The sequence below is a fragment of the Ciconia boyciana genome, chromosome 1, assembly GCF_034638445.1.
Source record: "Ciconia boyciana chromosome 1, ASM3463844v1, whole genome shotgun sequence".
Taxonomy (NCBI): domain Eukaryota; kingdom Metazoa; phylum Chordata; class Aves; order Ciconiiformes; family Ciconiidae; genus Ciconia; species Ciconia boyciana.
In genome coordinates this window covers 40,692,707-40,719,085 of record NC_132934.1, presented here as the reverse complement: position 1 = coordinate 40,719,085, position 26,379 = coordinate 40,692,707, and the positions used below count along the sequence as shown (strand labels likewise).

Sequence of the window (26,379 nt, the reverse complement as noted above, 5' to 3'; positions counted from 1 at the left end):
TTAGGTCCAGTATTTAATCACCTTTTCCAATAATTGTTTCTTTTTTTGGAGAACTATTTCTGAGAGATTGCTACATTTCTTCACAATGAACAGGTGATGATGAAGAATTTCATCTAGACAGAAATTGAAGTTTGAATATTAAAATGAAGTTCTACACAGTGAAAACAAAATCAACACAGTGTTACTTTTGTCTTAAAGCTTTTTTAAAAAAAAAAACAAAAAACAAAAAACCAACAAAACAAAGGTTAAAAAAACCCCAGACAACCAAACTTTATTATTTTGGAAATACAGTCTATCATAAAGTAAATATTTTAAATATATAATATTAAACAATAGTAAAGATCACTTTGTGGAGGTGACATGAGTGACATCAGGGGTTTTTATAAACTGTCTCTCAATACTGCTAGGACCTGGGTAGCTGCTGTTCAGGACTAACAGCGCACAGCATATTTGGTGCAGTGTAGAATTTTTTTTGGTAGAATATACTTATTTACTGTCATAGCAGAAGAAGCAATTAGCTGACATTTCATGGGGCAGTCTCCCAAGAATAATCCTGAGGCAAGAGCAACTCCACCATCAGATGAGACACTGGAAGGAGGAGCAGCTGGGAGCCCTGCAGACCTGCAGGTGTGTCAAGTTGCCCCACTTGAGACCTTCTTGCAGGTTTTTCTTTTCCATCAAGACCCTTGCTGTCTACAAATGCTTCTTCTTTTTTATTGCCTCTGCCCTGACAGCCAAGCTCTTGGCACAGATGGTCAGGACCACGATGAGGACTCCAACCAAGAACGTAACCAGAGGCCAGAGGAAGCAGTGCAAGAGGACAGTCTCATCATGGGTGCGCTTCAGCATCACATCATCTGGCCTACAAAGAGGAGGAACAGAAGAGGGAGAAAACATAAATCAACTAGACGTCATCAATTCATCGTAAGTGGAAAGCATCTGCCATGGAAACAATAAAGGTGTTTTATTTGCAACAGTGTTAGAAAATGATTAAGTGGGCCGTTTCATTCACTGCTTTCGTTTGCCCGTCTATCACCAGCGCCCCTGGCAGGACATGAGGGCTTTTCACTTGCAGTGGTTACAGGCTAACAAGTTCATTCAGATTAAAAAAATTTAAAAAGCATTGGTACTTCAGGTGTCCCAGGGGTCGTGGTCATCACAAACAGCCATGAGAGATACAATAGCACATTGTGGATTGAAAAACCACGCTAGTGAAAACATAATCCAAGGCAGCAGTTATACATATCTACCTCAAATGGCATCAGACACTGCTCAATGAGTTTAAAGTGCAATTAAAGCTTCCCTTTTAGCTTTGAGCCCTGATGTGTCCTTGGGGCTACATGGAGGCTCCTGACAAAGCCCTGGCTGTGGTTTGGGTTTGGATGGAGAGCCAGTCCCTGTCTTCAGCGCTGCACCACTGGTGGCCCAGGCTAGCCCAGACACACTGGCAGGCAGGGGTCTGCACAAAACCTACCCCCAGGAGGACTCCTGCCCGGCCCTGGCATGCCGGAGGCTCCCCACTCAGCTTCTTCCCAGCAGAGGCTACTTCAGCAATAAGCTGCGATTTGGTACTGCAAACACCAGCTGCTCAGTGGACTTGAGTACGCTCCTGCAGGGACACTTTGGGGAGCTTCCCCTGAAGATCTGAACCCCCATGCCTCCACCAACAGCATCTAACACACAGTCACGTTTTTGTTTGTGATGGATTTATGCATTTCCAAAGGGAAATGGAGGGAGGAGGACAATAGCAAAGAGGAGGCATCTCAAGAGGCTTGGAAATTCAGCTGTGCCACATGTCTGAAAGATCAGGTGCCCATCTGCCTCTGCCAAGTCTGGGAAGTTGGTTGGGAAATCTGATGGCAGGTTTTCCTCAGCTCTGGCTCTTTCTGCTCTGCCTGAAGTTTAACACAGTTATTAAATCGGTCTCGTGGCATTTGCACTTTGCTGCTGCTTTCCCATCTACAGCCAGAGACACACAGTCTGCTGGAGCACTATCTGCAAAGGAAGGAGAGAGAACTTTCTCTAATTAGGAAAATACATATAGTCGTGATTCATATTGGTCCTCACTTACATTGAGCACTGCCATCCCACGTTGCTTTGTCAACGCTACCCAATGCTCCTTGGAGCAACAAACCTCACAGCCGAAAATCCTGGCAACCCAGGCTCATCCAGCCAGGTCCTGGGAATTAACCTCTCCTAATGCGGTGGCACATGGGAACAGATACCTGTGCAATGACTGTGCTGTCTCTCCGCCAACAGCTTCATCCTGATCAGAAAGCAGCCCTAAGAAAACATTCCCTCTAGGGGAAACAAGAAGAAAATCTTTTTCCTTCACCCAGAAGTTAATTAATGGAGATGCCTGCAAATCTACAGGGTTTTATCCATCCTTAAAGAGTTAGTGGAGCCAGACCGCCAGGCTACACCTGATCGCTGGTTTAATTGCACCCGCATTTGCATTTGGGGGGTCTCTCCCCCAAAATTGCTGTGTGGAGGTTCCTCTGCACCATGCCAGCCTGCAAGTCCCCGAGGCTGGCACCACATGTCTCTATTTGTGTATAAAGGAGCAGAATAAGACTCTGATTATGAGCATCTCAGCTATATAAAAGTTGAAACTCGGCAACATGAAAAATTATCAAAAGAAACCCAGGTGTATTCAATAGTGGAACATGTGAAGTCTGCTCAACTGAAATCCTCCAGACACATAATCAGGCACATGTGAAGACCATAAATTGAATAAAATAATATTAACTTTATGGGCACAAACTTACCAGTCTATGCCATATAAATGACAGCACCCGAACAGAAAAATCCTTTCACAGGAGGTATAATACTGCTTCCCTCATATTTACTGTATCATCATCCATGAATAACAGAGTGCTAATTGGCAAGGAGGCCATAAGAAGGCAGCATTCAATCCTTGCAGCTCTCAGCTTACAAGTGACGTTGAATTTTAAGTATTTTTTTAAAATGGATACTAATCAAAGAGTTCAAAAATAAGGGACAAGCAAACAAACTAGAAAATTGGATTCAGTTAAAGAAAAGAAAGTGTGGTTGGAGAGAGCAAGATATCTTTTTGACCGAATCGTAGATATTTTGAAAAACATCTATACCAGAGGTAGCAGCGATGGATGCCAAACACTCATTACAGGTGCGACTGTAACTCTTGCAACGTAGTAATCGAAAAGAGTTTCACTTTTGGAAAAGAGTCAAAGACTTACAGAGGCCTTTAATGAAGCGTCAGGATGAGGTTTGGGTTCAGATGGATATTATTGCTATTCTTAGCTACAGCAAGAGTCCCTGTGCAATTCCTACGTGGCAGAAGGTGTGCAGCAATTCACTGTCAACTGCTCACAGTGTCTCTTCAGACGATGCATCAAGTCATGACTGGGTCCCCCAAAAAATACATCATTAAATGACTATTGGCACCACATTTAAGACATTAAATGCCCTTCTTTAGTCAAGGGGAGGGGGAAGCACTCCTGGAGGGTGACCCAGTACATAGGAGAGCTTAGGGACCCTCCAGGATGTAGCCTCTCAGTACTGACTCTTGGCACCAAAAAATGATGGGACAAATCTCAGCCTTGATCCTACCTGGTTTAATCTGCTTGGTAGTTCTGGAAGAGCTACCATGCTTTCAGCTGCTCTTTATCTTATCCCAAATTAACTTTCCAGTGCAGATAAGCACTGCTGGACCCCAGGAGTGAATGAGAAAAGCTAATAAAGGCAGACAGCACTGCCAGCAGATAAACCGCACACTCCTGGATGGCAATGTCCTGGTTATCTGCCTGTAACAGCCCATGGAAATTTATCAAGATCAACTTTGGCAGCATACGATGCTGTTTCTTTGCATTTGTATGATTCCCTCCCTTTCCCGTCAAGACCAGCTCCTCTTTCCTGCATCTGCTGACCCACGTGGAGATGTCGGAGAGCATAGGGGAGAGCACTGGGGAGCACTGGGGTGGCAGGAGGAGGCAGCGGAGGACAGGAGCCTGGGCTCAGCAGTGCCCGGCTGAGGAGCCCTCCCCTGCATATCCATCACCGGAGCTGACAGCAGTTATGGAAAGTGCTCTGGAAAACAGCTTAGAGGGTGTAACGGCAGCAGAGGGTCCCACTGAGATGCAGCTTTTACAGCAGAGGGAAATACCTGAAGAGGGGTTGTTGAAAATGTTCACTGTTTTCCTTTACAAGATAACTCCTTTTACCTCTGCTTTTTGGTGCTGAGATTGCAAACAACGGTAAATAACAGCTTCCAAAGCAAGGAGGGAAAATCAGCCCTGCTGCACCCTCACGGCGCACTGCACGAGACCCCGAGCCCACCACCCTGCTGCCATAGCACAGGGCTGGTGCCGGCAGGGAGCCCATGCAGCCGAGCTGGCCAGCACAACCTGAGAAGGACCATCCAGGCAGAGGAAAACAGCCTTGACCAGGAAAAACTCCCCAGAAGCACACGGGTTATACTGAACTTGCAAGTCCACGGCAAGAGCAGCCTGAGGAGCAGGGGCCGGGCAGCCAGACGTCCCATGCAGCAGGAACGCCGCAGCCCCGGCAGCCCCGCGGCTCTGCAGGAGATGCGCAGAGGTAACCGCAGGGGCCTGGGGGTTTGTCATGGCCCCACGTGCTGCACCCTGTGAACAAGGTAACTGGGCTCATCCCCAGGTTTTCGCTTGCTCCTTGGAAAGAGGGGTAGGGAGGTACAAGGTGGGTGGCTTGCAAGCAGGACTTGCAAGTCCTGGCTCAGCAGCCAGGGACTGGCATGGTGGGCAGTGTGAGTGAGGGCCTAGGAGGCCACCTGGCTAAAAACCTGAAGAATAAACATGTTTGCGTTTGTTTTCAGGTGATCCGTGCCAGGCTAAAAACCATAGGTGTTTCATGTGACATCTGTAAGGTCCAAAACAAAAGACTGGGGAAAAATTAGGAGGAGATAGAGGGAAGGAGAATTAGAATTAATCAGATGAATTAAATATAGCAAAGTCATTAGTGATTAACTAAGAGGTTAGCCTACAGCTGCATTTCACTTCTTCCAGGCTGTTTGTTATCCTCACGTGACGGCATCAGTTCAGGGGAAGAGCCCTCCTGAAGAAATGAGCCCTCCGCCTCCTGAAGAAATGACTTCTCAGGCAGAGCAGAACAGCCACCACCACCCAGCAAGCCTCCAAAGGAACCAGCGAGTGCACAGAGCAGCCGTCCTCTGACATCTGAGTCTGCAGAGTGCTTGAGGACATCCATGGGACAACTCCTGAGCGATCCTGCAACAAACCCTGAGGGATAAGGAACAAAATCTGCTTGTAGAAAGTACCCAGAGCAGCAGCCAGGACTGCAGAAGCCCTGCTTGGCCTGTGGGACACAGCCACGCTGCTGGACGGCTCGCTGCAGCATCCTGCTCAGGGCTGAGCTTGTTACCGGAGCGCTGCACCAGCCCCCCTCGGGGATCAGCAAGAGCTGGATCCATCCCGCTGTCCTGGTACAAAAACCTTTGGCTTTCACTCCAAGGCTTACACAGTGATTAATACAAGAGAGCTGCCCTGCATGTTTTTGAATCAGAAATATGCACACAGACATACTTGTCTTGCCAAGCACAGATGGAGAGCGTCACCAAGAGAGCAAAGTTGCTGGCAGTGAGCCACGAGGTTTCTGTGGCCCGTCACAGTTACTTCTGCGCCCTGAGATAATCATGACGGCTGCGCTGTGAGACAAGAGGAGCCAGAGCCAGGCTGTGCTGGAGGGGGCAAACCCCCAGGACTGTGTTGCACCACAATGGAGAAAACCAGAAGTTCAGAAACCAGACACCCTATAAGGCCTTCAGGAGAATGAGCCTTTGGGTGGTTATCACCTGCCCATGAAACAGAAGCCCACAGCAGTAGGAAAATACTGCAGCCACCCAAGAATGCCAGATACAGGCCAAAGGAGCAGAAAATTTTAGCTGAGATCTCTGGATTCCATCTCTAAAACAATAACTCTTATCAATAGCAGAAGCAAGGAGAGCAGAAGCCTGGAAAGGAGCCACAGAGCTGCCGTGGGATGGGGGGGAGCGGCAGAGGAGGCTAGCAGGGCTGGGCAGAGAAAACAAGGGGATGGTGGTGGGGGAAAGGAGAAAGATGTACTTAACAGGCAAGCAGGAAAAAGGAGAGGGCTGTACTTCCACAGCAAATAACCCCTTTCCTTGGGAAGAAAAATAAATAGCTATCGGGACACCCAAAAAAACAGTAACATAACTGTTTTGGTTTTGCACAGCAAGGTCAGCATGTATCGAAACTGCAGTTTTGACTTTTTCTTGCTACTTTTATAGAGGTGACCTGCCTGTTCCCAGAGTCTGAAGGCTTGTTGTTTGGCCTGGAAACAGAAAAGGGAAGGTGCCCCTGTCCCCGGGGGAAACCCTCTCATGACAAGGACGCAGCTTTGCTGGAAGCCCCCACAGCATCACCCCCCTGGTGCTGAGGCAGCAATGCCGAACCCAAAGGAGGTATGTCATGCCTGGAAATGTGTTTCTTTTCCCTGTGAGAATCAGCAGATGTAAGTAAAGATATTGCCTTGTCCCTGCAAGTATAGAGCATTTAATAAACCCATCTTTGCTCTGCGACTTCCACGTAATACTTCAGTTCAAAGATGTTGACCAGAGGGGTTGCACATATTCCCCCCTAAGCTCGGTTATGGACCATCTCTTGTTTCTAGCAACGCTGCCATTCAGCTCTCCAGTAAATGCAAAGCCTCTCGAAGGGATGTACCCGAACTCCTAACACCAGTTATCAGTGCACAAAACAGTGGCGGGGGCAAGAGAGAGACCTAGTGGGACAAAAAGGGGAAAAAACCTGAATACTTTCAAGCCCTGCTCAGGCATCAAAACCTGGTTCTGCTGCGAACGGTGATGGCCACGGTGCAGCACCACCACCACTGCCCAGCAGCAGCCCCAGGGTGAAAGAATGAACAAACTAAAAAAAAAGCCCTAAAGAACTCTCTACCTTAACTTTGAAAACACACCTTTCCTTTTCACTGAGCAGACAAGGAGGGAGGAATTCTGCTTTCATTGCTAAAAGGTGAGACCAGTACTTATTTTTAGCAGGACTTTGAGCTCAGGGCTGGAGCCTCGTGGGGCTCTGACCAGGGGTAACTGGATTAGTTGTTGCATTATGCAACACATCCCTGTTAGGCGCTGCCAAGCAGTTCATAACCGACACTGGATAAAGCAGGCCTCCATCAGAGCCTTCGGAGCAATTACTGAACATCATGGGAAGAATTGCAGTGCAGGGGTTACCAAAAAGCCACGTAGCACCAAAAAGTTACAGGCACGTAAACATTGCAGTCATCACTTACGCACCACACCATGCAATTTATGTGACACAGCGAAAGCTGACAGAGGCAGGGGCACAGGATAGGGAAACCTTACGAATATTTTTTGTATTCAAAACAATCTGGATTTAAAGATGTTTGCAATCTGCATACACTTACTTGGCCCACAATGATGCATATCCCTTCACTATGGCAAGCACTCATCAGTGTTTTTTTCCCCCTATTGTTGCAAGACGCAGAGCTCCTCAGCTGGATGGCTGCACGCCGGAGCAGTGCTATGTCTTACTAACAGTAAAGTCCTTTCCCTCTTGGGCCCAAGCACTGCTCCACAGGTGATACAGTAAAAGAAAGGATAGGAATAGCAACACCATCTTCGGACTGGAGGGAATTAATTTAGAAAACTTTGTGAAGTACCAAAGCAAACCGAGATTTCTGTTCCACCATTTATGAATGAGCACCCTACTACCTGAGCACCCTTGGCTTCTACAGATAATTATGCCCAGATAAATGGCCTGCAGGGTACCCCAAAACTGTACAGGTGGTTGCTAATCACTAGACACTGACTAGAATCTTCAAATCTCAGGTGAATTTCTGTACATCATCCTGCAGCAAACAGAGCAGTATAAAGCATGACTGGCTCATCTGGTGTGCTGCGGCAAAGGAACCACAGAGCGTTCTTGCCGTACTGACAAACGCAGAGCTAAAAAGCAATAATGCCACATAAATGAGCCACTAATAAGAAATGACTTGACACATGTTGCTCTGCCTGTCTCAGCATGGCATGAGACTGAGGGGTCTGAGCTAATGGAGATCTTGGTTTGTCTCTTTATGTTCTTGTTGTTGACGTCAGTGAGATCTGGAACATGAAGGAATAAAGTGACAGGATCTCCCCCATCCCTCCTGTTCCCGCAGGCCTCCCACTTTAGCGTATGCAGCTATGACCCTTGCTTGCATGTGGTCACAACTACAGACCCCCGGGGATACTCGGTGTGAGATCCATTAATACTGAAGCACTACAGTAGCACTACTGAAGCACTCGGTGCCTTCTCAAACCTTTGGCAACAGCCTGAGAACTTTATCTGAATTTGTCATTGATTTTGTGCTCTGAAACACTGGGGGTTGGTTTCCGCTGGGCAGGGCTCCCTTCAGACCAGAGTATCATCACGCCAAACGACAGGCACCTTCACCAGAGGTCCAGAAAAGCAACTTTCCCATGCAGCTTGCACCACGTGGCCCAAAGCTAGCCAGAGGAGACTGTGACACTAAAGGTAAGTGCCTACAGTGGCAAAGCAAAACCTCGCTTTTCAGTAAAGCACTGAGCTCCAAGTTAAGCTGCTCTTTGGTTCCCAAGCTAAGCTGCTCTTTGGTTCCCTAAGATAAATGTCAGACAACTAGTTGTGCTGGGCCTCTCTGTCCATATTAACCAAGAATGATTGAAATTGCCAAGCCTGCTTCGCACCCTTTTTGTATAACTTTGAACTGTACAAATGGCATCACTTTCTTCTTCTTTTCAAAGCAGCCTGTTGAAATGTGCCCCACCAAACTGAAGGGAGGTGTTACCTGACAGTGCGCGCTGCGTGCAGCAACAATTCTGAGGATGATGCTAAATTACATTTGATGAAGAGGAGACGATGTTCGTTTGTTGCCTAGATATTTACCTAGAATTTTATTCTGCTGTTTCAAAAGAGAGAGAATTAATATTGCAAATACTGGTCTCTCTAAGGAACCTACCACTATATCCTATATGTTTTATAGTCTCACACAGAAGAGTTAGCTCATCCACACAGCTAAAAAAACACTGACAGAAAATACGCACACTTCTATTTTGAAGTGAACAGATTTTTTCCTCAGTTTGTATGTTTTCTTACTGCTTCACAAGCTGTTTAGTCATCGCAGCTCTAAAAGTATACCCAAGCAAACACATTCCTAGTCAGCAAAACTTACCTCTCAAAGCTCATTCCTATCTCCAGAAGAAAATAGATGGTGTACACATTTCAGCTTAGGCTATCTTCAAGTATCTCTGGCAGCGAGCCTCTCTTCTGCTGTATATAAATTGTTGTATGATCAGCAAAAGGCAGCGTTTCAAGGCAGCCGTTGCATTTGGCAAGAACATTTAACAGTATAGGGTGCAGCAACTATAAGGAAAAAACCTTGCCTGAGTGCTGCACAATTCCTCAGTGTCAGCCTACATAAATGACAGACCCTAAGCAGTATGCAGCCTCAGAAAAATTTTGCCTTTGCTTCACCTACAGATGTGATGTGAGAACCAGCTCACCTCGCTCTGGACACCTACCACCTAGGTGCCTGCACCCGAGCAGATCATGCTAAGCTCCTTTACAGGAGAGAAATAAACATATCTGGGCATCCAACAGATATTAGGCATTTATTTGGGGTAGGAGGAAAGGCTCCTATTTCTCTCCACTGACTATAAAAGCTAACTTTCACAGCATCTTGTCCACACCAGCTCAGATGAATCCTAGCCATGACGTCTCCTGCAGAAGATCCCATGTTTCTGACTATCCTGCTCCCTCAGGCAGCAGCTGCTGCAGGTCCCGGGTCTCAGCAGCGCAGGGAACTGGCAGCACCCACCTGCCCAGAGAAGCCAAAATCATCACTCAGCTGCTGGTTAGCAGATCCAAGCATTGGCTTGGATCAAAAGCAGCTCCTTGTGGACCAAAGCAGCTCCCAAGAAGGTCCCTGCCAGGTCTGATGTCACCGCACAGGGTGCCCTAAGTTTTAACCTCTGCATGCTGTAGACAGTGCTTCTTTCCCCACTATAACAGACCACTAGTTTTTGCTACAAAGCATTGGTGGATTCCCTCTGCAAAGAGTTAACCAGGGACAACAGACTGTCATCCTGGTCACGCTGACTAGGTCTACAGTCTCTCCAGGGAGGGGACAACAATCATAGAGAGCCTAGGACAAACCTGAAGCCCCCAAGGCGCTTTAGCGGGCCACCCACGGGAGAGTCGGGCATCTCTGTGCCTGCCAGATAAATGGACAGTGCCTGCTCCAGCTCCCTGTTCCTCCAAGGTCCTAACACACACTGGCATCCAGTTTCCTCCTGTGTGTCTTAATAAACTTAAATATCTGATGCCAACACTCCCACACTGAGCCCTGAATTGCATCAGCAAGCACCGAGCTATTCCCACCTAGGTCTCCCTCATCTGTTTAAGTTCCAAGTGCTGGTGGGGTAGGACCTCCTCCTCCTCCCTGATGTGGCAGACATTTATTCAAGTGCTTAACTTAGCAACCAAGAACAGTCTCCCCAGCTCTACCAAAATTACTCATGCTGATCAAATTAAGCAAGTGTCATATGCCTCCAGAATTGGAGTCGAAACCACGTAAAACCTTGGCTGATCTGGAGATCTTAAATAGTCTCTTCCACCTCCCTGTCTGCATGGACCTATCATCCCAATGACTGCTGTTCTCCCAAGTCCTCCCAGCGAGCCTGCACACTGCGGTAACAGCAAGTTGCTGCCACCACATCACCTTTTCTTTCCCGGCACGTCATCATCAGAGACAGGCAAAAGGACTCCCTCCTCTTCCCATTTACTGAAGGAAGGAAACCACACGTCACCCTTATACACATGTAAGTCACATCAATGCCGGTACTAAAAGTAAGAGTTGAAACAGAAGAGGAGATGCTTTAAGTTACAACTTTCTACTCTGCAAGCACGTATGAAAACTGGCAGTTCTGTGAACGTTTACTACACGCATCTGATTCATTAATCTTCTATGAACACAATTCCTGAGTTGATTTGTACTGTTTACTGATCTCCCCTTTTCTTCCAGCCCCTCATGAACACAGTAGGATTTCTCTTCCACGGAGGGAAAGAACGTTAATATCCAAGCCAGAAATTTGCCATCTGAGTGTTAAAAGCCAAGATGCTTTTTGCCATAAAATTACATGTTTTAAGGGAAACTTTCCTCAGAGTTTTATATTTTTACTTCAAGTGGTAAAAAAATTTTTCCACTTTCTGTGTAGCTTTTCATCAATAGAGTTGTCTTGCAAAGTTATGCACTAAACTCTGTGTGCTAAACCACATCACTATATGGGGGTGTGTGTATATACATATGCATGCATTTATATATATTTTCAAAGAGAACCAATGGACAGCTGTTAAACAGATGCATAAGCACTTCTGCCTATGCAAATGTAGATTACTCACCTCAAGTGCTGGTTAAAATAGCACGTAAATGGTTGTGAACCCACTTTCTCTTTCCAGTATTTCTGCTTGCACGTGACGTTCTCAGAGTTCTCCTGGTCGTCTCTTGCGCAGGGAGGGATGTACGAACACTGCCAACACACGGTGCAAAACAGAGTTACTTCTGGGCTCAAGAACGCAGGGCATCACTTTCTCTGCATTTTCATCATAATACCAGGGTGACTGAAAAGGGCAAAGAATAATAAGTACAAGCTCCAAAGAAACAAAAAAGAAAAGTTAGCTGAACTTTACTTCAATTGCTAGTTACGCCTTGCAGGTACTGGAAAAGAATATGCCAGCATTCAGAAACAAAATAAAGGCTTTATCATGTTTTGTTCTGTTATCAAACCAACCTGCCATGTAACACCTTGGGTTTTTGCATGATGAATGTAAAAATGATCGCTTCGTATTGACGTATTCCTAGCCAGCTGCATGGATTGGATTTGAATTACTTCCTATTTTCAGTAAGGCACGTAATCACAAGTTTTGTTTGGCACCATGCTAATAAATAACCAAAATATTCCTACAAGTTTTCCCAGGTGATGGGATATCTGATATGTGGCTGATATCCACTGGCAAAAGACAGGTATTCTTCCACTGTTACAACACAGGGAAAGAAGCATAGAAAGTTCAAAGCCCCACTTCAACAGAAAGGTTCAGCATCTGCTTCTGCTGTATAGAAGTCAACAAGAGTTGAGCGTGCAGCTGAGCTATCTGCAGATCTCACCCTCAGACATCTGTTTCAAAGCCCAAAGAGATCAAGGGGAGTTCCTCCCCCAGCTCAGTGCACTTGGGTCTGGTCTTTCAGACACTCAGCTCTGGGTCACGTACAGCCCACATACCTTGTTTCCAAGTCTCGTCTTTGACACACCACCCTTCCCTCCTAGCCACAGGGAGTTAAGCAAGAAAAAAAAAATAGTCCATTGAATCCCATATTGGCAGTATCAGGATCTCAGTGTCCAAGCAAAATCCCTCCTATTGTTACCAGGCATCCATATGGGAGATCACTGCAGGAGATGTTGAACCAAACTGAGCAACACGGCTTAACTGCTCCTTGGATAACATAAGGGCTTTTCGCCCTGGAGGATGCACAGACAGCAAGGCTCCAGGTGCACACACAGATTTTTAATTCCTTTAAAGTTGGGAGCTGCAAGCAGAAAAAGGTGACTGGGAAAGTAGCTGAAAAGCCTCCTACGGAGCTAGGATGAGGAAGTAGGAGATGCAGGGTGTGGGAAGCCCCTAAAGGGATCCCCCCATATGATCACAATTTGAGTTTCCTCACAGTATCCTGAAGGCAATAACGACAAGGAGAGAGATACCCTCTCTAACCTGAAAATAAAGGTCACCGTGATTCACTGTGCCTAGTGAGTGCTTTCCTCTCCCTCTCATAGTGAGGTTTCACAGGGGCCTGCCGTGCCCCCAGCTGCACGCTATACCCAAGCCAAACAGACCTAGAAGCCCGTCTCCACTGTACAACAGCTTGAATCTTTGCCATTTGAGGGGGATGGGAGAAATCTCAGGATTTTATTGGCCTCATCATGTAAAACCTGACCACTTCTGTCAGCACTTACAATTGCTGCCAGGAGCTTCTATGCTTCAGACTGGAAGGATCTGCAAGGTCTTGCTTGTTGCTTCCAAGCTGAAACTTGCCTTTTTCACATGCAAGGGCCTCCGTTTTCCCATGGGCCCACATCTGGTGTTGCCATGGCACAGAGATCCCTTTAGATCCCTGTTCAGATGACCCTAAATAAGGATTCTCCCAGTGCTGACCACAAAGGACAGAAACGAGCAGCAACACCACTCTGCTTCAGAAACCAGAACACAGTATTTATCACACACAGTTATTTCCATCTTAGATAATATTCCTTGGCTGGCAATGTTTTTGGTTTGATTGCTTACTTTGGAAGCATCAATCACACTCCTCTTTCCTCCACCCTCCCAGTGCACAAGCACATCTGTGCAGCAGCTGGACGGAGTCAGCAACGTTGGCACGAAGACACCCAAGCGCAATGCTGACTCTGCTCTGTCCACCTGACAGCCACTGATGTGCCGCACCATCCCACCTGGTCCCTTGCCGGTCCTCCCTGCTCGGCCCAGCGTCCAGCACTCCCAACCTTCTCCAATCCGGTGTTTTTCTTCGTGATGCCTTTCATATGCTGCTGTGGAAATGGTACCGTATCCCACCGGTTGTACTCTCACTGCCTGTGTCTGACTGTACCCTACACCCTGCTCTTCCCCAAGCCCCCAGCGTTTAGGGATGCAAGAGAGTAGATGTAAACAGCTTTACTCAGAGGCTTTACTCAGAGTCCCCCCAGCCAACCACTATTCAGCCCGCACACTCAATGCAGAACTAGACAAAACAACTAGCTACCAATATATGTTCTTCTGCTTAAATTTCCTCAGCGATCTCCAAAACTCCTTTTCCTGTGGCACCAGTGCCAGTACACAGCTTCTCTCTCTCCTCTGAAATGTTTCTTCCTCATGGCTGAGTCTACCTCTGTCCTCCGCTATGAAAGTGTGACCACCCCACCACTCCTCTGCTGGCCAGACTTCCTCCAGATCCTTCACAGACCTTCCACCTCCCCCAAATATCACGTGAATCCTTCACAAAGTTCACAACCTGGTCAACCATTGTTTATCCCCATCCTGAGTTTCAGGCTTAGAAACAACTGCAGAGATCTCTTTTTCCAAGAGATATCCACCTGAACAGACAAGCGGCAAACTATAACAGTCTCCAAGGACAGCTCCGTCACAGAGGACTCCACATTTTTTGACATAGGTCCCCATGCTTTGAGCCTAGTATGAAGCTATTAAAAATAAGAGTTTTTCAGGGCAGGGATTTTGCTTGATTTGGAAGATGTAAAGTGGCCCACAGAGAGCTTCCCCAATCAACATGTCCGTCTCTCCCCATGCCAAAGCAAGACAGCATATGAGAGTACTGCCAGTACCTACAGGAAGAACACCTGGAAACTGGGGACAACAGTGAATATGTTCTCCATAACTCAAACTTAGAATCATAGAATAGTTTGGGTTGGAAGGGACCTTTAAAGGTCATCTAGTCCAACCCCCTGCAAGATCAGGGACATCTTCAACTAGATCAGGTCGCTCAGAGCCCTGTCCAGCCTGACCTTGCATGGTTCCAGGGATGGGGCCTCCACTACCTCTCTGGGCAACCTGTTCCAGTGGCTCAGCACCCTCATTGTAAAAAATTTCTTTCTTAAATCCAGTCTAAATCTGCCCTCCCTTAGTTTAAAACCATTGGTCCTTGTCCTGTCACAACAGGCCTTGCTAATAAGTCTGTCCTCGTCTTTCCTATAGGCCCCCTTTAATTACTGGAAGGCCTCTATAAGGTCTCCCCGCAGCCTTCTCTTCTCCAGGCTGAACAACCCCAACTCTCTCAGCATTTCTTCATAGGAGAGGTGTTCCATCCCTCTGATCATTTTTGTGGCACTCCTCTGGACCCGCTCCAACAGGTCCATGTCTTTCCTGTGCTGAGGACTCCAGAGCTGGATGCAGTACTGCAGGTGGGGTCTCATGAGAGCGGAGTAGAGGGGCAGAATCACCGCCCTCGACCTGGTGGCCACGCTTCTTTTGATGCAGCCCGGGATACAGTTGGTTCTCTGGGCTGTGAGCACACATTGCTGGCTCATGTCCAGCTTGTCATCCACCAGTATTCCCAAGTCCTTCTCTGCTGGGCTGCTCTCAATGTGCAGGACCTTGCACTTGGCCTTGTTGAGCCTTATGAGGTTCACACAGGTCTACTTCTCAAGCTTGTCCGGGTCCCTCTGGATGGTATCCCATCCCTCAGGGGTGTCAGCCGCACCACGCAGCTTGATGTCTTCTGCAAACTTGCTGAGGGTGCACTCGATCCCACGGTCCATGTCACTGATTAAGATATTAAACAGTACTGGTCCCAGTACGGACCCCTGAGGGACACCACTTGTCACCGATCTCCATCTGGACATTGAGCCGTTGACCACTACCCTCTGGATGCAACCATCCAACCAATTCCTCATCCACCGAACAGTCCACCCATCAAATCCATATCTCACCAATTTAGAGAGAAGGATGTTGTGGGGGACCGTGTCAAAGGCCTTACAGGAGTCCAGATAGACTATATCCATAGCTCTTCCCTTGTCCCCTGATGTAGTTGCTCAATCATAGAAGGCCACTAGGTTGGTCAGGCAGGACTTGCCCTTGGTGAAGCCATGCTGGCTGTCTCAAATCACCTCCCTGTCCTCCATATGCCTTAGCATAGCTTCTAGGAGGATCTCTTCCATGATCTTCCCAGGCACAGAGGTGAGGCTGACAGGTTGGTAGTTCCCAGGGTCCGCCTTTCTACCCTTTTTAAAAATGGGTGCAATGTTTCCCTTTTTCCAGTCAACAGGGACTTCACCTGACTGCCGTGACTTTTCAAATATCATGGGGAGTGGCTTGGCAACTGCATCAGCCAATTCCCTCAGGACTCTGGGATGCATCTCGTCAGGTCCCATAGGCTTATGTATATTCAAGTTCCTCAGGTGGTCACGAACCTGATCTTCCCTTATAGTGGGAGGGGCTTTGCTCCCCCAGTCCCTGCCCTGTGGTCCATCTACTCGAGAGGTGTGGGAAGAGGGGTTGCCAGTGAAGACTGAGGCAAAACAGTTCTTGAGTACCTCAGCCTTCTCCTCATCTGTTTTTACCAGTTTGCCAGTCTTGCCCATCAGGGGGGGTACACGTTCTTTGACTCTCCTTTTCTGGCTGACATACCTGTAGAAGCTCTTCTTATTATTCTTTGCATTCCTTGCCAGGTTCAGCTCCATCCATGCCTTGGCCTTCATAACCCCATCCCTACACAACCGGGCAGTGTCCCTATACTCTTCCCAGGATACCTGTCCCTGCTTCCACTGCTTGTGCATTTCCTCCTTGCCCTTTACTTTGACCAGCAGGTCTCAACTCAGCCATGCTGGTCTCTTGCCTTCCTTGCCTGATTTCTTACACCTGGGGATCAAGAGCTCTTGTGCTCTATGGAAAGCGTCCTTAAAGATCTGCCAGCTCTTTTCTGCTCCCTTGTCTCTGAGGGCAGTTTCCCAGGGAGTCCTATTGACTAATTCCTTGAGCAGCTGGAATTTTGCTTTCCTAAAATTCAGGGTCCTGACTTTACTCTTTGCCTGACCCATATCCCTCAGGACTGTGAAATCCACCAGTGCATGATCACTGCAGCCCAGGCTGACTCCAGTCTTGACATCACCAATTAGCTCACTTGTGTTGGTGACCATCAAGGCTGTCTATTACCTGGCTTAAGCTATCCTCAATGCACTCCAGTTGTCTCCTGGACTGCCTACAGCTTGCCGTGCTACTTTTCCAGCAGATGTTGAGGTGGTTGAAGTCCCCCAGCAGGACGAGAGCCTGCGAGCACGATGCCTCCTGTAGCTGCAGTAAGAAGGCTTCGTCAATAGGCTCCCCTTGACTGGGCGGCCTGTAGTAGACACCAAGCACAAGGTTCCCTTTGTTGCCTCGGTATCTAATTCTTATCCATAAGCTTTCAACCTGCTTATGGCTATTCTTCAGAGACAGGTCTATCCATTTCTTGATGTAGAGGGCAACGCCTCTTCCCCTCCTGCCTCACCTGTCCCTTCTGAACAGCCTGTAGCCATCGACAGCCGCACTCCAGTCATGGGATTTGTCCCACCAAGTTTCAGTAATGGCAACTAGGTCACAGCTTTCTAGCAGCACGGTGGCTTCCAGCTCCTGTTTGTTGCCCATGCTGTGTGCATTGGTGTAGAGGCACTTTGCACCACTCTTTGCACAAGTATTCCCAATGGCAGCTGACAGAAAACACACTGGATTCATTTCCATCTCTTCCTCTTTATCTTCATGTGGAAAACATAAAGGAGACACCCAGGGTCTTGTGATAAATCGTTGGGACCTCATTGCTTGAGCCTGTCAAGGATTAACAATCTCAAAGAGAGGAGTGGTCACTGCCCAAGGCAAAATTGTCAGCATGTGAATCTGAGGGGTCACCCTAAAACATTTCCTCAACCTGCTGAAGGCCTTGAGCCAAGGTGAACACCCAAGTTCCAACTCCAACCTGGACTTATCACCTGCTGCATAGCACTGGTTTGCCTGCCCAGGATGTCAGTACAGTTCCCCCCAACCTGACGTTCATTTTGGCCCCTTCTGATCCACGTAGGTGGTGGATCTCTCTTTTCTCAGCCTTCCAAGCACAATTCTTGGGTGCTTTGCTTGATCAGCTGTATTGCTTCCCAAAGCACAGTCAGCACGTGGATAAAAAGGAATCATAACCCGGCAACTTTCGCTGCCATGAGTTGATGGATGAACCTGAAATGACCTCCCGCTTTGGCAACAGGCAGTTTCTGAAAGGTTAATTCCACAGTCCTCCCCCACAAGACATGGCACGAAATCCTACCATCAAAACATAAATAAATTCCAAATGTTTGAAAGCAAGTTAGGATGCCTTGTGCTCAATTGCAGCTCGCGCAGCAACATCCACTTTCAGCTGAAGTGTCCCACTCTATATTACTTTGATGTTTTTTTTCTTAAACGTGTTACAATGAAGTTGGAGAATAGCACTTAAGATTAGACATTCAGAATAAATCTAATGCAGTGGAGGCCTTTTCAGCAGATCTATTGGGACACGGTGCCATAATCGTACCTCCTACGCTATGTCATAGCAACGATAAAATTATTATGCAATTCAAATACAGTCTCAATTACACAGCTCAAAATCAGTATCAGGCTAATAATATTCCCCCTTCAATCACAGCCAGTGTTTGGATAAAAGACTCAGGATTCAATTCAGTAAAAATGTCAGCAAGCAGCTAATATACCTTTACACCAAGGTTTTGTAAGATTTGTATCTGTGTTTGCTGCTGGGTTCTCCCTCTCCAGTGTCTCTGCAGATGCCTGGGAAGATTCCCAGTCCTTCTGAACACTTCATTGGAGCAGATATTCTTCCATATCATGCAGAAGGGACAGAAGCATGAACTCTTGACCATGGTTTAGCTTCCAGGTTGCATTTCTTGATTTTCAAAGACTAATTCTTGCCTAATTCAGTCACATTTTTATGAAAAAGAAGCCAGACTTGGTAGGCTTTGAGGGAAGCTGTCTCAAGCCTGGAAGACACTGTCTACAAAACAAGAAAGTCTCAAATGTAAACAGACATAAGGACCCAAAGTAGAAGCAAGTCAGCCCATCAGAAGACAAACTGATGGCACTAAGAAGCAAGTCTCCATCCTCCGTCTCCACGCAACTTGTCAAGGACCATTGTCCTGGCTGCTGGTGAACTACAGGACACAGCACGTACCATTTGCTTGGTGCAGTGGAGAGACTCCACATCATGTGCTGTGCAGGTTGGGAAGCTTGTGATGAAATGAAGGAGCAGAAAGGACGCTCTAGATAAGTATCAATGCAAAAGTACAATGCACCACTAAAGCCAACAACTACTGCCTCCTGATCTCCAAGTGTATTGTGTTTGCATGGCAAGGTTTTGGTAGTGGGGGGGCTAGAGGGGTGGCTCCTGTGAGAAGCTCCTAGAAGTTTTCCCTCTGTCCAATAGAGCCAATGCCAGTCGGCTCCAAGACAGACCCACCGCTGGCCAAGGCCAAGCCCATCAGTGATGGTGGTAGCACCTCTGTGATGATAACATGTTTAAGAAGGGGAAAAAGCTGCTGCAACACAGCAGCCAGAAGAGAGGAGTGAGAATATGTGAGAGAAACAACCCTGCAGACACCAAGGTCAGTGAAGAAGGAGGGCGAGGAGGTGCTCCAGGCACCAGAGCAGAGATTCCCCTGCAGCCCGTGGTGAAGATCATGGTGAGGCAGGCTGTGCCCCTGCAGCCCATGGTGGTCCACAGTGGAGCAGATATCCACCTGCAGCCCATGGAGAAACCCACACCAGAGCAGGTGGATGCGCCTGAAGGAGGCTGTGGCCCCATGGAGAGAGAGGAGCCCACACTGGAGCAGGTTTGCTGGCAGGACTTGTGACCCTGTGGGGGACCCACGCTGGAGCAGTCTGTTCCTGAAGGACTGCACCCCGTGGAAGGGACCCACGTTGGAGCAGTTTGTGAAGAACTGCACCCCGTGGGAAGGACTCACATTGGAGAAGTCCATGGAGGACTGTCTCCTGTGGGAGGGACCCCACGCTGGAGCAGGGGAGGAGTGTGAGGAGTCCTCCCCCTGCGGAGGAAGGAGCGGCAGAGACAACGTGTGATGAACTGACCGCAACCCCCATTCCCTGTCCCCCTGCGCTGCTCGGGGGGAGGAGGTGGAGAATCAGGAGTAAAGTTAAGCCTGGGAAGAAGTGACGGGTGGGGGGAAGGTGTTTTAAGGTTTGGGTTTATTTCTCATTATGTTACTCTGATTTGATTGGTAATAAATTAAATTAGTTTCCCCGAGTCAAGTTGTTTTGCCTGTGATGGTAATTGCTGAGTGATCTCCCTGTCCTTACCTCGACCCACGAGCCTTTCGTTATATTTTCTCTCCCCTGTCCAGCTGAGGAGGGCAGTGGTAGAGCGGCTTGGTGGGCACCTGGCATCCAGCCAAGGTCAACCCACCACACCAAGCAATGTATGAGCTTCTCCTAACTTTGTGTGTGAGCATCTCTGTGTATTACTGCGTTATCTTCATGGCCTGGAAGGGAGGAAGCGCTGCCACAACCATTCTGCTGTGGCAGGAGATGAGCAGGGTGACTCGCTCCATTAGTACAAAAAAATGCCCCCCTCCCAGCTGACTGTACTGAGGGAGCTGGAGCTGAGCATCGTGTCTGGTTTTCACCTGCGTCCGTCAGCACAGAAAAACCCACCGGGAGTGACCAAACACACAACCCCTCACAGAGGCTCAGGGCAGCGAGGGGTGCCCCAGGCGAGACGGGAGGGTGGTGGGGCTGCTTCCAGGGGAATTGCTAGACAGCATCTGCAGAGTTTGTCCGTCATGGGCACCAGCCCCAACACAAATCTGATGCTTCACCAGATGCACCAGGCCCTCCCAAAATTATTGTAGAATTGGGCATATTTTGGTATTAAACATCCTCTGTCTTGGGTCATATTTAAGAGAGTCCGAAAACCAAAACCAATTGTATTTACAAGTGCACAGAAGAGAGAACTGTCCATCATCTCGTCAGGCTGAGTGGTTACAGAAGAAGCATGACAGGAGCAGGCACGGATGCGGCACGCAGACAAGGAGCAGCGGCTGGCTGCTCTGCTCCCCTGCCCAGGGACAGGGACGGGGACGGAGAGAACCGGGTCCTGCTGCACAACTGCTAACATCAGGCCCACCATTCAATCCCTTAAAAGTTCCTTCAACAAAACAGCCAGCGAGTTCTTCCGGCACTACTCTTAACTTTAAGTGTAGAAAGGGAAAAGTCTAAAAAGCCAGAAAGCAGATCTTTTTAGCAGCTGACATACTCCACTGTCATGTCACCCAACCAAACCTACAGCCTGGCCCCCACGCTGGCTGTATGTGCCGCCGACACACTCGACAGCCAGAACGATAGTGACAAATTGACTTTGGAATTAATCCCCCTTAAACCTTATCTCAGAGATTATTATTGCTATCAAGGCAGCTGAAGAAAGGCTACCCTCCCTCTGCTGAAATTTCTTCCTCTGAGACAACAATTAAATTAAAAAAAAAAGAAAAAAAAGAAATCCACAACTCACTCGGACTGAACACGAATGTGATCGTGCCCGGTGCTTTATATATACATTTCTGGATTAACTCTGACCCAGCTATATAATCTTTTAAGAGCTAAAATGAATCCTGGCCTGTACAATGATGTGATTATCTTAGGAAGCAAGAGAGGAAAAAAAAAAGTTTCTTTTTCCTGCAGCTAGACCTTGCTAGAACAGACAGATGCGTAGCTGCCGAGATGTTTATACGCCAACCCACTCTACTAGAGAAAGTAGAATATTTTTAGTCCGATACACTGGGGATTTTTGGGGTGGAATGAAGCTGCCAACTGATTCAGTATTGTTGCGTGTTGTAAGGAGCCTGAACTATGCCTTTCCCACACTATTGATTTACCAGGCTGAATTGCTACCCCACACAGAGAAGCAGCTAAACAGAATGTAAAATTTAAAGACTGTTCAAAACAAAATTGGTCCATTTTTTTTCCTTCTAGTTAGTTGGAACTGAATAGCATGTTGTAGGTCTAATTGCATGAACACAAGTGAGCGTGCTGCAAGAAGGTGATGGAAATGGGAAGAGTTAAATGGCTCCTTAAGTGTTCATTCACAAATACATACTGGATCCCAAGCATTAAATCCATCAGATTCTTACTCTGTTGGAATGACTAATCTATTTCAGCACAAAATCCTGAAAGCTTTTAAAGACAGTGAGACTTTAGGACAAAAATTAAAAGGAGAGTATAACTGCTCAGCTCCACAGACATTAAACTATGGAGAAAAGGGAAAACCAAAGCGACAGCCATACACACTTTGTTCCCTTAAAAGGGTGTGTTTTCCTAATGAGACCTAAACAACTTTTCTTCTTATTTTGTATTGGTTTTACATAGGCTTCTTAATGTAAGGAAAATAATTGGAGCGTTTTTTTTTTCCTATGTTGTTTTCCACTTAGTTAAATTCAATTACTACCAGAGAATGCGGTTACATCAAAAAATACATCCTTTCTGCTTGGTCTCATCTGGTAAATCAGATTTAATCCTCGGCAATCAATATCCCAGGGTAAACAGCCCACACCTAGAGATGCAAGGTGCAAGCTGGAGAAAACGGATTAAATTTGTAAGAGCATGCAAGTACAATGCGCTGCCAACACACAGCCCTGTGTTTCCTTATTAATTGTTAAATAAAAATAGGCTTCTGAGTGACATTTACGGGCATTGCTTCTGAAGCTCTGGGTGCCTTCCTGCAGAAATGGCAATCCAGCCCCCAGGCAGGCACAATCCTTCTCTTCCCACTGGACTTCCAGAAAGGCAGGAGAAGATGAGATCAAGAAGTAAAACCAAACCAAAACACTCAGACTACTCAGAGAGGCATTGTGGTTGCAGCCCAGTTTTGAAAGCCTCTGCTGAAACTGAGAATGCTGCAAGAGTTGCTGAGCCCAGGCGTGCTGGTGGCACAGCTCACCACCCACCTCCCACCTCCCATCCCTGCTGGAGATGGCCACCACAACGGGGCCATCGGGCCGTGCTCAGGGACAGCCGCACTGCACCCTCTGCAGCAACACGGCATCTTCGCCCCATGTCAAAAGGGTGGCTTTTCTCCTGTGTTTCACAACTGCCCCCTGCCCACCTGAAGATGGAGAGAAGTTTAGGGAAGCCCTGGTGCTCAGACATCTGGGGCACTCATGGTGCACGTCTCCATAACCACGGCCCTCTGCGCAGGGAGCCTGGCAGCAGCATCCCCAGGGAAAGGTGAGCTTTGCAAAGCTCCCTCACAGGCCAACATTTTGTCCACTTCGCTACCAGGCACCATCCAGCACTGCAGCTTCATTTTGATCCAAATCCTGTCAGATTTATCGTCCTGCTTCTCACTCTGCTGATTTTTGTCCTGACCACCCTTCTGAGCCCACAAGCTGCCAAGGGGAAAAAAGCAACGCCCCAAACCCTGAGCTTGGAACTTAATCCACCTTCCAAGGGACAGAGCCACACCGGTGTAACTATGACTGCGGAGATGTGAGGTTGCACATCCCAAACTGGACACGCAAGCCTGCTCCCCAGCCCCTGCACACAGACCCCTGCACCACGCTTAGCACGGCCCTTGGCACTGCGCTACATCCACATCTCGGTCAAAGAGCTGAAATTTGCTTCTCCAATACACTCCCGATTTCAGGTTCTTTCAGGGGGAAGCTGGGGGGGGGATCCTGCCGCATGTTTTATTTTCTGGAAACTACTTAACAAAATCTGCTCCATTCAGGCAGCACGCTGGCAAGGTGATCTTTACTCAGCATGAAAAGAAAAAGGAGAAAGCGGAATAGCTGCCTTTAAGGAAAGAAAAAGCACAAGTCACACATTGCCTTCAGACTACCCTAGTTTGCCCGAAGATGCAACTTTAAAGAGCTTCCGTCCTGTCCGTTTTCATGTGGGTGATGGAGAAGTTTCAGAATCAAAACAGCACGGGGGGAATTTCACTTTCCGCGCAGCCCTCTCCCCGGCGCCCCACCAGCAGCGGCTCCGTTACCGTTTCCCCTTGCGCCTCGGGGAGCTGGCCTGGGAAGCCCCTCACCCTCCGGGACACGCAGCGCAACAGCGTGGGTCACCGCTCGGGCAGACCTCCTCCCCGGCGGCAGGAGTTTCTCCCCGGCTTCCCACCGGCCTCCCGCGGGGGCACCGGCCGGGCGGAGCGGGGACCGGCAGCGGGGCCGCCCCGCTGCTCCCCTGCGCTGCCGCCCACGGGTGCCCCCGGGCCGGCCGGGGCCGGGGCCGGGATGGGACCGCTCCCGTGGGAAGGGTGGTTCGGGATGGGGCTGTTCGGGGAAAAAAAAATAATAATAATAAAAAAAAATATATATATACATGGGGTGCCTGTGCGTGTATAGTGTTATACTATATATATAGTATAGTGTTATGCGATATACACGCTATATATATACACACCATCTATATACACGCACGCACCATGTAGAGTATTTTTATACATACACTATATATAGACTTTTTCCTGAGTAACAGCGCAGGGGCATTCCGGAGGGATGCTCCGTGACTTCATCCACCCCCACCGCCACAGAAAAACCCGCACCCCGACGGAGGGCGGTGACGCGGGACGCGGACCCCAAGGGAGGGCAGAAGGGGCAGTGGAAGGGCACCCAGCACCACCCTGCCCCGCGTTTTGGGAGCGCGGGTCTCACCTTGGGGTTGGTGCGGAGCTGCCGCTCGTCTTCATGGAGCAGGGCGGGTGCGGAGGAGCGGGAGGTGCGGACCAGGACCTGGAGGCAGGGGTAGCGGGCGGTGCCGCGGCAGGCGGCCCCGCAGGAGAAGGTGCAGGCGAAGCGCTCCCCGAGCTGCCGCACCGCCAGCACCGTGCAGTTGGCGGAGCCGCCGCCGCTCCGCTCCTGCAGCGCCGGGCGCAGCCAGCAACAACCCAAGCCCAGCAGGGAAAGCAAGCCGGCGGCGATGAGGAGGAACCCCAGCCGCATGCTTTTGTCCTCCGCCTCCGTGTACTCGTAAGCTGCCCGGCTCCGCGCCATCGCCCGCTCGCCGCTGGCATCCGCCGCCGGCTAGCCGCTGCCATCGGGCTAAAGCTCCCCGTCGCTCCCCGCCTCCCTCCCCGCCTCCTTTGGGAGCCACGGGGGTGGGTGTGCGTGTAACCAGCAGGCAAAAAAAACCAAAACAAAAAACCGCTCGATAAATAAATAACATGCAAATGGAAACCCGGCTGACCTAATTCAAGCCACTCCGGGGGTGGAAGGGACAGCTTGCAACGGGATTATCTGGCCCGGGAGATTTGCTGTGGGGAGGGCTAGTCCGGATTAATACCGTGTACTGGGCAAGGTGCAATGTCTAGAGGGGGACGGGCGGGTGGGGGGCCGCAACGCACCCTTGGGTGCGCTGCGGCCCCCACCCGCCCGTCCCCCTCTAAGCCAACATCCCCCCACAGGATGGGGTAGCGACCCTGCAGGTAAGTCCAGAAGAATAAAATCATGGCTTGAACCAGGCCATGAAAATACTTTGTGCTTCCCAATTCTCACCACCGGCTTGGTTAAGTCCCGGAGAACCCATGTGAAGTCATGCTCAGTACCCCCCTTGAGTCAAAAATCTGCGAGGTGTCTATGTACACACACAGAGTCAGACCAGAACTTAAAGAAATTAACTATCTGGAAGTGAGGAAGCACCTGCTATTTTCACCTTATTAACTGAGATGGGAAATAACGAGAGCTGGCCCAACATCATCCTGCCTCAACAGGACTTTTCAGGGATGCAGGGCAAGTGCTCTGCTCTGTCCAGCCCCAAATCCAGCATCCACGCAGCAGGGACAGACCCAGCCTCTGAGTCGTTCATCATTATTTGAAGATAACAGGTAAGCAAGATGATAGCTGTCAAAAGGTTTTAGGCAGGAATTGCTTTCAAGAAGAAGTTATTGACCTTTGAAAGGTCGCCCTAAGAGGTGCCCTTCTTGAAGCAGGTCTGCAGAAAGGCAGTCGATCCAAGAAAATCCACTTATTTTGCAAATAAAGTTTGGTTATTACCCAGTATTTCCCACCATGGCAACACAACAGAACAAGCTCTTTGGTGCCAAAGTACCATGAGCGATAGTTACATTTTTATTCCGTAGTCTTTATCATCGGCAATTAGGTAGAACAAAATGTGACAGTTTCAGAGCCGACAGCTGAACTTGATGATACAGCAGACAAGAAGGTACAGAAATAATAGAAAAATAAGTATGGGAAATAGCACTTTCTCTGGCCGCCTTTTTCAATCACTTTCCCACTGCAGAGTGCGACATCAAACTTTTAAAAATAAAGTTGATCCATCAGTTCTCCAAATGGACTATTGAGCAAGGTTTGGCAGGAAGGCTATGAAGCATCCACGCTGTGACATGAATATAAATGGATGCAAATATTGTCCTGGGTTGCACCAGTGCACTACCACGCTGTCCTCAGGCCAGCTGCTCTGTAGTAGCCTTTCCTAATACCAAAGGGTTTCAGAAAAAGTACTCTGGCTCTTAGCCCAGGATTATTTTTATTTTTTCTTAAACCTGCAATAGGTTTTTATACCAGAAACTGAACGCATCTTGGTTAGTCTTTGGCTCCGTTCATCCGTTCCCATCAGTCAGGCTTTGCTGCCAGCGCTTGTGGTGATGGCAGTCTTTAACGGTGGGGCTTGCTGCGTAAAGCTTTCATATTATAACGAATACATTTTTAATCAGGTAGATTAGTTGCCTGCCACCTGAAGCCACCTTCCTGAGGAAAGCTCCAGCCCTGCTTTCCCACTTCAG

General features: G+C 48.5%; 1 protein-coding gene across 1 annotated transcript; it reads right to left on the bottom strand.

The window, feature by feature from the left end:
- Positions 1-487: 487 nt before the first annotated feature.
- Positions 488-24,640, bottom strand: KCNMB4 (potassium calcium-activated channel subfamily M regulatory beta subunit 4). The gene is made up of 3 exons (XM_072879046.1): positions 24,293-24,640; positions 11,457-11,584; positions 488-862 (listed from the first exon to the last, which is right to left on the bottom strand). The coding sequence occupies exons 1-3, from the start codon at positions 24,629-24,631 to the stop codon at positions 694-696; spliced, it is 636 nt and encodes a 211-aa protein (XP_072735147.1). The 5' UTR covers positions 24,632-24,640; the 3' UTR covers positions 488-693.
- Positions 24,641-26,379: the final 1,739 nt, after the last annotated feature.